Consider the following 12,271-nt stretch of genomic DNA (forward strand, 5'->3'; position numbering starts at 1 on the left):
ATATATATATATATATATATATATAAGGTCTTTGTCTTGCAAGCTACTTGATGACCTCACTGGTGCTGGTGCCACATAAAAAGTACCCATGCTGGTGCCATGTAAAAAAGCATCCATTATATTCTGTAAACTGTTTGGTGTTAGGAAGGGCATCCAGCAGTGGAAACCATGTCAAAACAGACAATTGGAGCCTGGCGCAGCTCGCCAGCACGAGTGAAACCCTCCAACCCATGCCAGCACGGAAAACGGACATTAAACAATGATGATGGTATCATTACCAATCTAATACTAGTGACAGTAATTGTTTTTTAACAGACAAGAGGTCAGTTTTTTTTAAAAGAAGAGAAATATAAAGGTGAGATCTTCATGCCTGGTGTAGGTCAAATAAAGGAAAACCAACAATCACAATTAACCAAAGAAACACAATTGAGCAGAGTTTGGCAACAAACAAATCAATTCCACTCCATGGTGTTCTGAACAACTGTAACAGCGGTTAGATCCAACTTACTTTTTATTATCTTCTATAGTCTCGACACCAGTATCTTCTTCTTTCTCCTCTTCAGGAATCATGTCTGGTTCCAAACCAAAGAGTTTCTCCAGTAAAGAATACCGAAATGATCGATTATATACATGAAATTCAAAACCTTCCAAGAATAATGATAACCTAGTTTCACAATGAGATAAATCTGAAAATGAGAGAAGAAGGAAAACATATTTCACTAAGAGAATTCGGGGAGGTTTGCTGCAAAACAATATATATTGATGGAATAGTCAATGGTTGAAAGAGAAAGAGAGAGAGAGAGAGAGAGAGAGAGAGAGAGAGAGAGAGAGAGAGAGAGAGAGAGAGAGAGAGAGAGAGAGAGAGAGAGAGAGAGAGAGAGAGAGAAAGAGAGAGAGAGAGAGAGAGAGAGACAAAAGGAAGAAAACAGACTGTTTTAGAGAAAATTGTATTAGAAAATCAGAAAGATATGAGAAAGGAAATGTGTTGATGTGTTTTTAAGTATGTTTGTTGAGATAAATCTTATACAGAGATAATTCTTATATATCTAAACCTTTGGACAATATTGTCAAATGTACTGGCAACAGGAGAACCAAACAATATCGTCTACATGCATATTTTAATTTTCAAAACACATACACATATAAGAGGCATGTACAGATTTTTTTGATGAACAAAACAAAGAATATAGGACTCAATATGTTTGGTTGGGGTTTTAAGAATTTACTAACAGGTTAACTCAGCACTCTCTCTCTCTAAAAAGCACCCAGTACACTCTGTAAAGTGGTTAGCATTAAGAAGGGCCTCCAACTGAAGAAACCTTGCGAAACAGACAATTGGAGAATGGGGCAGCTCTCCAGCAGCTGTTAAATGGTCCAACCCATGCCAGCATAGTAAAAAGATGTTAAATAATGATAATACGCATATACTGTCTGTCTATCTGTGTGTATGTATGTATGTATGTATGTATGCACACACACACTTTGAAGTTGAGTATCAATTTAAAAAAACAAAATTTTTTCTATAATCTTGTAACTATTTCATTTTATATCTGCTTCCAGTCAAGTGGTGGTGAAGGCGGCTGAATGGTTACTGTTCCATTGAAAGAAAAATGATAATGAAGTGGAACCAATAAATTGTCAAAGACAAAATTAAAAACTGAATTCATAAATCAAAGTTCTAATATATCTTTCTAAAACAGAAATCAATTAAAAAGAAAAGAAAAAAAAACAAACACAAGCAGATACTCTATCTGACCTACCCAACATTTTCAAAATGGTTTGCATGTAAAAAGTGTGGAAAAAAAATGTGGAAAATTGATCATCTTACGAACCAGACTTAAAAATATAAAAATAATTTCTTTTTAGTTTTACAGCTGCAAGTGTAAACAGGAATAACATGATAGATTTATTTTTATTTATTTATATATATATATATATATATATATATATATATATGAAATATTAATTTATTTTTTATTGAATCAATATATTTTTTATTGTTCCTCTTAATTGTGGAGCATTTGATGAAATATATTTGGGGTGGAATCAGGGTGAGATTGGCAAAATGGCTTTGGATGTTTTTCTGATCCAGCAATTTTATATTTTATCTATTTATGTTTTTAACTTTTTTCTCTATAATAGAAAATGCATAATTTTTTTATCCTTAATTTTAAGCCGATATTCCAGTAAAGATTTTGCAGACAATGGATATAGGCTTTCGCTATGGAATTATACACATAAACAACAGTTTCTAGTTTGTTTTTTATTTTTTTCTCATATTTAGCATTAACCATAATAACCTCAACCCAAATTAGATACAGGATCTTTACATGGTTAGCCAGGCTACTAGAAACTGCAGCCAAATCTCCCTCAAGAAACACATCTTGCACTCTTAAAAAAGCAACACTATATTGGATGATGTAGTCCTAGCTATGCTATACTTGAAATAATGATGGATAATGGTCGTTGTCACCGACGACAGATGAACTAATAATGAGCAGTAGTAGTAGTAGTAGTAGTAGTAGTAGTAGTAGTAGCAGTAGTTGTTGTTGTTAGACAATGAGGTGCTGTTAAATGTTTGGTCTTCAAGTCACCAAGAAACAAAAATGTCCACACACAATGACTTCTAGCTTAAACACAATGGCCTTTGTGCCATTTTGTCTTTTTTTACAGAATCGTTGGTACAATAATGAAGTGCCTCAAAAGTCACAATACAAATTTCATCGGTATTATCCAAATACTTATCACTCAAATACGCCACCAAGGTAAACATTGTAAACAATCGAATTGAATTTGTCTTCTAACTATTGTCGTCATTCTGCTCTCAAAGCCAAACAAAGCAAAAAATAGAAATACTAAATCTAATTACCAGGACAGGCAGATTAATTGTGAATAAATATCAACAAAAATATAAACTACGAGCAAATAGAGTTTGGTAATGAAAGAACTAGAAGGAAAATTGGTTGTATAACATGGTCTTTCTGGTGCAACAATAATTTTCCAGTGCAAAAAATGGCAAGTTTCCAGTTAACTCTTCATAAGCTCTGGTCAATGAATTAAGAGAAATGGAAGTGTATTATTATACGAGTAGGTACCCATGGAAAATCCATGGGTCATAAATGGTCAGTTTTAAAGCTAATTATTTGCAGCTAATCAACCCCAGGACTTATTCTTTGTAAGCCTAGTACTTATTGTATCAGTCCCTCTTGCTGAGCCGCTAAGTTACAGGGATGTAAACACACCAGCATCAGTTGTCAAGCCATGTTGGGGGAACAAAAACACACACACACACACACACACACACACACACATTACACGATGGGCTTCTTTCAGTTTCCCTCTGCCAAATCCACTCACAAAGCTTTGGTCGTCCCGAGGCAATAGTAGAAGACACTTGCCCAAGGTGCCACCCAGTGGGAATGAACCCAGAACCATGTGGTTGGTAAGCAAGCTACTTACCACACAGCCACTCCTGCGCCTATTCTCTAACTAAATGACCTATCAATGTTTAAACCAATTACAGAGATAGTCACAGTATCAAAGCATTAATTACCTTTGATGTATAGCACATCAAGGGGAAAGACCATGAAAGAGGAGACACTGCCAAATTATATGAGTAAATGATAGCATTGTCCCATGACTGAAAATTACATTTTAAGGATTCACTTGTGCTACTTTGGTGGAAATATCAAATGGAATCCCTTTCAGGCTTTTTGTTAATTGAAGTTCAGTTTTGTAGATTTGCTTTTCTCAGACAGAATGTGAAGATGCTGCAAGTAAGGTGTCAATTACCTCAGCTAATTTTGAAATGGCCAATGGACCATCAAAAATAAATTACAGTAATACCTTGAAATATAAAAATTCTATATACATTAAAATTTCATATTCCTTAAAGTATTTCAATAATGAGAAAATAATCCAAGTTATATATTCTATCACATATCAAAATCTACTCTAATTTGAGATTTCTTACACAAATAGCCTGCAATATCAGAAAAATAATTACAGTGTAATTATTATCATTAAAGAAATAATAGAAATTGCCATTTGTTATTAATAACATTGATCCATAACTGAAAACTGTGTTTTGAGGATTCATTTGGGCTACATTTCTAGTTATAACATCTGATAGTTCCTCCCAGGCTTTTCTTTAATTGTATTTCAGTTTAATAAATTCCACCCTACACTCACCCATCAGCCCCATTACTGTATTTTATAATTTTATATCATTTAAATGAATGGTGAAGTAATACATTTCAACAAAGAAGACTATTTCTGAATATAAAAGCTATCAGATAACAAGAATATATCCCAACAGACAAGAAAACTAATAATATATTTATCCATTTACACTCATAATGAATTCTACAAAAAATAATTCATTAATTACATTTGTCCAGCTTTAATAAGGGGTGAGAATATGATTGGATGACATTCATGCATTTCCCAGGAGCATTGGTAATATAAATTAAGTTTCAACTAGAAACCAATGAAAACCAAGTGAGATTATGTGAAACAGTAGAAAACAAGGAATCAGGTGATGGTCTCTATCGGCAAATAATAGGAATTAGCCGTGTGGTTAAGAAGCTCACTTTTCAACCATGTGGCTTCAGGTTCAGTCCCACTGAGAAGCACCTTCGACAAGTGTCTTCTACTACAGCTCCCAGGCCAACTAATACCTTGCAAATGAATTTGATAGGTGGAAACTGTGTGGAAATCTTGTGTGTGTGTGTGTGTGTGTGTGTGTGTGTGTGTGTGTGTGTGTGTGTGTGTGTGTGTTTGTCCCCATCTATGCCACCTGAAAATTGATGTTGGTTCGTTTACATCCCCATAACTTAGCAGTTCAGCAAAAGAGTCAAGAGGAGAAGTATCAGATTTTCAAAACCAAGCACTAGGATCGATTTGTTCAACTAAAATTCTTGAAGGCAGAGCCCCAGCATGGCAACAGCCCAGTGACTGAAATAAGCAAAAGACAACACATAGAAAGTAGAATAATAGTTCATGTCTTGAAATAAAGAAGAAAAAGTGCAATGACTGAAATGAAAAACACTTCAGAGATAAATTAGATACGTCATTATCAGCAGACATTTTGACTCTTTCTCTCTCTCTCACCCACCCACACACCCACACACCCACACACCCACACCCACACCCACACTTTCTCTCTCTCTCATAAAAGGTCCCTCTCAAATCAGATTTCTTCTCTTCTACACACTGAAATATTTTATTCTGTCTTGCAAACTTTATGAGTTAGACTTAGCTTCCTAATTATGAGATTACACCATTACACCAACTCTATAATGTTCACCCAACTTGCAAGTTTGAATATTCTTTAGATGTATAAATCATTGGACAATGACAAATAGCATTTTACAGTTGATTTTTTTTTTTTTTTTTTTTTTTTTTTTTTGATTTTCTTTTTTTGTTCTGTTTTCATTACACAAAACTTCAAATGTATTTTATAATCGATAAAAGTTTTTAAGATATAAAAGCAAATAAGATTGTAAAAAGGACAAACTAAGGATAACAATGAAGACAAAGACAAAAATATCTCTTGTTAAGATGATGTTTGGAAAGCAAGATTTTTTTTTTTATCTTCCAAAATTTCAAACAAAAGAAATTATAGTGAGGAAGCAATACTGAGAATGTAATCTATTAAAAGCTACAGTAGACCGTTCCAGGAATGACAATAATAAATTTGACTTATTAATAGATAAATCACAAATTGCATTCAGTTGAAAATTAAACAGAATTATTTTTTTTAAATCCCATTCCCCAGCGATGAACAACAAATAATAAACTTTAGAAACTTAATATCTTTTATGGTTTTAGACAGAGAAACACTAGCAGCACCAACAGACTCTTTATTATCATCAAAGTCCTGGACATTTCTGTCTCAAGTCCTAGGACACATAGAATTGGTTGCCTGGTCTCCATGGCGTACAAGTGGCTGAGATCATAACATTCTCCCTGGATGGGATGCCATAACTTAACAGTTGGTAACAAATGATGGTAGCAAAAAGGTTAAAAACTTCTTTTGAATGACAAAATCATTTTTGACATTAAGCTTAATTTACATGCATAAATTCATACTCACAAAAACATCAATCACAAACACACACACACACACACCACAGGTAGGTTTCCAGGAAGTTTGTGGCTACCAATTTCACTCACAAGGCATTACTCACAGGGTTACTCACTGACAGCTGATTGGATTAGAGCAGTGGGAAATGAAGTGTTTCACACAATATCACAATTTTTTTTGTTTTTAATTAGTTGAAGAAAAAACAAATATCTTTGAAGCTTTGATAATGGTTTGAGTGCTTGCATTAGCATGAACTTCCCTGAAGACATCCAAGACAATGAAGTTAAAATCAGCTGACAATTTACCACTCATTAACAGATGTGGTCAATCTAACAAACTTCTGTTGTTTTCAACAACCAAAACACTTGCCCAAGGTACTGTGTAATTGGATCAAACTCAAAATCATGTGATTGCAAAGCATACTTCTCTATTTCATGCTACTCTGAAGCCAATAATAAATTTAGAAATATTTCTTTCCGTGGAAACCAAGAGATAAGTGAGAAAGAGATACAAAGATGACAGCTTACAGATGACTGTAAATTGAAATGCAAGATTTTCTTTTATATACTTCATTCTCATAATAATAACATTTGAACATCTATTTTTGCTTCTTTTTTAAGCTTGCAGCATTCCTAAAAGCAATATGTCCCAAACCAAAGGTGGTGAGCTGGCAGAAACATTAGCATGCCGGGCAAAATGCATAGCGGTATTTCGTCTGTCTTTACATTCTGAGTTCAAATTCCGTCACGGTCAACAAATTAAGTACCAGTTGTGTACTAGGGTCGATCTAATCGACTGCCCCCATCCCTCCCCAATAATTTTGGGTCTTCTGCCTAGAGTAGAAAAGAATATGCCCCAAGCCAATAGCAAACTATAGAGGTATGAGAACGTTCTTGATGTAGCAGGCAAAACAAAGAGCTCAGAAACAAACTGAGGATGCATTTGTTTCCCTTTAACCAGAATTCAAAGCCCTTACCAGGCCTCACCAATGTTAATTAGGTTAATGATTATATACATTTCATAAAGCTTTAACATTTAAACTGGCCATACCTGACCCTACTATTCTACTTGTTCTATGTTAAAACTAGCCAGATCCAGCCTTTCACATCTCTCCTACAATATCATTCTAAAAATAAACAATCACATTATCAAAATCTCAAAGCTGTTAGATAATGCACAATTAGCTCAAAGCAATGTGAATAAATAAAGGGTTAAAGAATATGTAAGCGAAAACAAAATTATCATTAAGGTCTTTTTCTCTCAGTCACCAATCTAATTTAGAAGTCACTTGATTAACTTTTTCACACTCTCAGTTGCTATTATCTCCGCACCTAAAAAATAATGTATAAACCCTCAGGAGGAGGTGCATTGGTATCACCAACAGAAAGAGAGAACATATAGTGTGTGAGAGAGAGAGAGAGAGAGAGAGAGAGAGAGAGAGAAAGAGAGAGAGAAAGAGAGAGAGAAAGAGAGAGAGAGAGAGAAAGAGAGAGAGAGAGAGAAAGGACAGTTAATATTCTGCAACATGATAAATTAATAAAGAATGCCAAGCTAACAGCCAGACTGCCTCAAAGCTCTATGACACAAATTCACTGTTTTAAAGTAGTCTCAATTAAAACCGTCCATCAAAATTTCATGATAATATATGTTCCAAGCAACAGCTTAATGTTTCAGAGCAATTAAAGTTATTTATTTACACACACACACATACACACACATTGGCTCAAAATATAAACAAAAGCTGCTTATTTTAACAAAAATATGGTAGCAAAAAAGTTTAAAACTTCTTTTGAATGACAAAATCACTTTTGACAATTAAGCTAAATTTACATGCATAAATTCATGCGCACGCACGCGCACACACACACACACACACACACACACCCGCATACACACACCCACCCCCACACCCACACACCTACACCCACACCCACACAGGTTTTCAGGAAGTTTGTGGCTGCCAATTTCACTCACATGGCATTAATGTGCCCATGGTACCACACAATAGGATAGAACCTGAAAGCATACAGTAGCGGATTGAACTCTGTATCCAGACAGCCATGCCTATAAAATCAGAACCCAGCCATGCCAGCACGTGTGAAATCTGTATCAATGCAGTTATAATAATAGTCAAAAATGATTGGAAGATAAATATCAATTTTCTACTGACCATTAAAATAGATGTGACCAGTGAATGCATTAGCTGGATGGAAAGATTAGAAAAAGAGGCTGATAATTCTATTGAAAGAGACAGAGCATGTCATGTGCATGTGTGATATGAGAGGACAGTTAATATTTTCCAACAAGGTAAATTAATAAAGAATGCCAAGCTAAACTGCCAGATCAGGTTTACTTTAATAACCAGATCAGTAAACAGCAATTAAAGACATGGAGTTGAGTCTAGTGAAGAATTCAGTTAGAATTACCAATAAACCATATCATTTGACAGTATTCAGAAAACACTCTCTCACTACTAATATGAAACTGAAAGTTGATAGACATTCTTGTAAGCAGGAAATGCGATGGGTCAAATAAGAGGATAATTAGTCACATGGGTAATCAGATTGGATGTATGGTATTATCTGTTATAGCTGCCATGGCAGTTGGACTGTCAACTGTAGTTAGAGTTAGAAGGGAGTAGATTTAATAGATAAATATGAGTAGTAGTGGGGTACTGATCAAGGAGATTAAGCGAGATTATCTTCAGAGTTTTCACTGGTAGTACTGTAATAAATACAATACAGAAGGTGAATATATCAGGTCATCAAGAATGAAATGGCCGGGTTTTCGTATGTACCAAGTTTGACAGTCATTAACTCTGTTTTATCCTGACAATTCTTTGTTTTACAGCTTTGATGAGTTACATCACTTTCTAAAATGCAATTCATGGTGTCTGATTATATTGTGGGTTTTCTCTAGTAAATCAATTTTTGTGAACCCATGGATAGATCAAAATGCATGGTGTTTATGAATGTGAGTTCTGTCATGGGACCAACGCATCTCAGACAGCTCAAGACATAAATGAGGTTTTTGGTGAAGATGTGGCAAATGAACGCACTGTATGTCGATGGTTTGAGAAGTTCCGGTCTGGTGACTTTACTCCTGAAAATCAGCCCCGTGGTAAACCTGAGACCAAGGTGGGTAATGATGAGCTGGAAATTGTAGAGGAAGCAGATACACCTCAAACTATGCGTGGGTTAGCAGCAAGGTTTGATGTTTCAATTCCAACAGTATTGGACCATCTGAAACAAATCAGCAAGGTAAAGAAGCTGGACAAGTGGACACCACACGAACTGAATGAGCATCAAATGACAGGTCGTCTTGAAACTTGCTGGAACTTTAGACGTTGCTCCTTGTCTACCAGTGAATAAGAGTAAACAATGATGTCACTCAGGTTGTCAGTCCAAATGACAACGCTTTCTCTCTCTTTAGATTCTACACTCTTCCCAGAATTGATGCATAGGAAACTAGGAACTGTCCTATTAGTTAGGATTGGTTTAAAAGTAAACTGTCACAGGAAAAAAAAAACTGCAGACAAAAATAGTTTGTCAAAACTATTCTACAAAGCCAACCAATGACCAGAGTTTATCCACATTGTTTGTTTGTTTGTTTTTAAGGTTATAAATTAGAGGGCCATTCTTATAAATAAATAAAATTAGATTTCTAGAACATTCACCTGAAAAATGAAACAATATTTACAGTGAGATTTTATTTGATGACAAGAACCAGTTGTTAAGCTGATTAACTAAGAAGAGACAAACTGCTTGGTAATTAAGTGTTCTTTCTCTCATTTTTTGCTCAACAATAAGAGCAAAATAAAAGCCAGTTTAGTTTTAAAAGCTTAACTACATCCTATTGTCTGATCAGAAACTTTTCACCTTTGCTCAATTAAAATCATCATCATAATCACAAACTACAGAATGAGTCAACTGTTCAAATGCTTTTGAGCAATTAAACTTATTTATATACACACACACACACACACACATATGCAGAGATCATGTATTGACCCAGATGTACTAAACAGGTCAAAAAAGGAAGTTTATCTGAATACAAGTATCAAATGTATTTTTGTAAGCTATCTAATTAATGAAGATTCTTCACGAGCAATTCTAGACAAAGTAGAATCCATAGAATGAAGGGATAACAAATATGGCTGATGGAAAATAGTATAAAATAATTAACAAAGAAAATAATAATTAATCAAGAGAGATACAAAATAAAAATGTGGTAAGAAGCAACAATAAGGGAGATAAAAACTGAGAAATCAAAACTTAAACCGGAATTTTTAAAGAAGACATTGCTTCTCCAAAAGTTGTTAAGATTTATGAAAAAATTTGCTTGAAATGTTGGGCCAGTACCACGTATAAAGCGTCGGTGCTGGTGCCATGTATAAAGCACCCGTGCCGGTGCCATGTATAAATCAGCCGTGCTGGTGCCACACATAAAGCACTCATTCTGGTGCCATGTATAAAGCGCCTGTGCCAGTACTATATACGAAGCACTCATGCTGATGTCATGTAAAAAGCACCCAAGCTGGCATTAGGAAGGGCATCCCAGCTGTAGAAACCGTGCCAAAACAGACAATTGGATCCTGTTGCAGCACTCTGGCTTGCCAGTTCCTGTCAAACCATCCAACCCATCCTAGCATGGAAAACAGATGTATGATGATGATAGAGTTGGAAAGTATATATTACAAAAGTCCTCTTCAGCTCTGTGGAAGCACTTCAGATGCAGTAATCACTATGCAGTCATTGCACTTGTTAGAAACTCTCTCTTAATAATGTTTTTTCTTTCTTTTAAATCAACAATATAGTCCTGGATATACAAATAGTGTGAATGGTCAGAGTTGGAAGATTTTTCCATTACAAGGAACGCATCATCAGGACTGAGAGAGAGAGAGAGAAAGGTTAAGAACAGCAACAGTTGTTGCAATTCAACAAAATGCCTAGGTTCACTAGTAATGAACTGTCTATAGTACATGGTTCTCAGCTGGGGTCCATGTGACCCTTGGCACTCCATATATGACTTTGTTAAAATTTATCTGCAATAAAGTGGTTTTACTTCTACACTAGACAAAATGTTTTAACAATCCTTTTTTATTATACAATTGTATAATAATATTTAATAATAAAAATATAATGGAAAACGGATGTTAAATGATAACGACGATGGCAATTCATTAGCACCCCAGGCAAATGCTTAGCAATATTTCATCAATCAATTCATGCATTCTGAGTTCAAATTCCAAGGTCCACTTTGACTTTCATCCTTTCAGGGTTGATAAAATAAATACCAGCCAAGCAATAGGGTCGATGTAAACGACTTTGCCTCTCCCACGAACTTGCTGGCCTTGTGCCAAAATTCGAAACCAATATTCTGGTCGAGTTGCTGGGTGAGTCAGTTTAGTCAGATGCTAAACATGACTACCAAAACACCAGTCAATTTCTATTGATTATTTCAGGACACTACATCAGCCAGTGGATGTGTTTATGAATTTATAAACAAGAGCAATGGAACAACCACTTGTGTAGATGTTAGATTATTCAGTCACAATTGCAGTAAACCATGAAGTCTGCTGTTGTTTGTGCAAGGACGAGACATTGAAAACCGATCAGGGACAATTAAAAAAGGCAGTTCTATAGAAAAGGAGTATTTTGGATTTATTATCCAATGAAAAAATATTCTCACATTGTAAACTTATTCATTTATGATGCACAAAGAGGAGGAAATTTATGAAAGATGAATATTGTAACTATGTCTTTTTTCCATTTTTTTTTTTAAATAAGGAACAGTTGAGTAAATACAAAATCATCATCATTGCTTTCACATTTATTTTCCATGATGATATAGATGGGACTGCAAACTGTTTCATCAGGTTCATAAGGCCCATTAATCTCAGGTGCAAGTCACTAGGTCTTCCACTACGTGCATTTTCATTTAAAGTCAGCATTCAGTTTTCTCCCCCCCCACACACACACACCTTAAACAAACATCATTCATTTGCCTGATATAACATGTCCACACTGGCACAGATCACAATATCTAGTTTTATGCTCCACAGAACTAAGCTCCAATCCTACAGTACATGAAAATTGTTTGTATATGGTGTGGGTGTAGGTGTGTGATAGGATGTGTGTGTGTATGTATGTATGTATGTATATATATATATATATATATATA

At 35.0% G+C, this 12,271-nt stretch overlaps 1 protein-coding gene across 7 annotated transcripts in view; it reads right to left on the reverse strand.

The window, feature by feature from the left end:
- The window catches only part of LOC106884293 (bridge-like lipid transfer protein family member 1), a 213,773-nt gene that overhangs the window by 139,212 nt on the left and 62,290 nt on the right, over positions 1-12,271 (reverse strand). For all 7 annotated transcript variants that reach the window (XM_014935660.2, XM_052972555.1, XM_014935618.2 and 4 more), the window contains exon 3: positions 509-686. In XM_014935660.2, coding sequence (XP_014791146.1) covers positions 509-686 — 178 coding nt within the window. The remainder of the gene's footprint in view (positions 1-508; positions 687-12,271) is intronic.

This window comes from Octopus bimaculoides, chromosome 13 (assembly GCF_001194135.2).
Source record: "Octopus bimaculoides isolate UCB-OBI-ISO-001 chromosome 13, ASM119413v2, whole genome shotgun sequence".
Taxonomy (NCBI): Eukaryota; Metazoa; Mollusca; class Cephalopoda; order Octopoda; family Octopodidae; genus Octopus; species Octopus bimaculoides.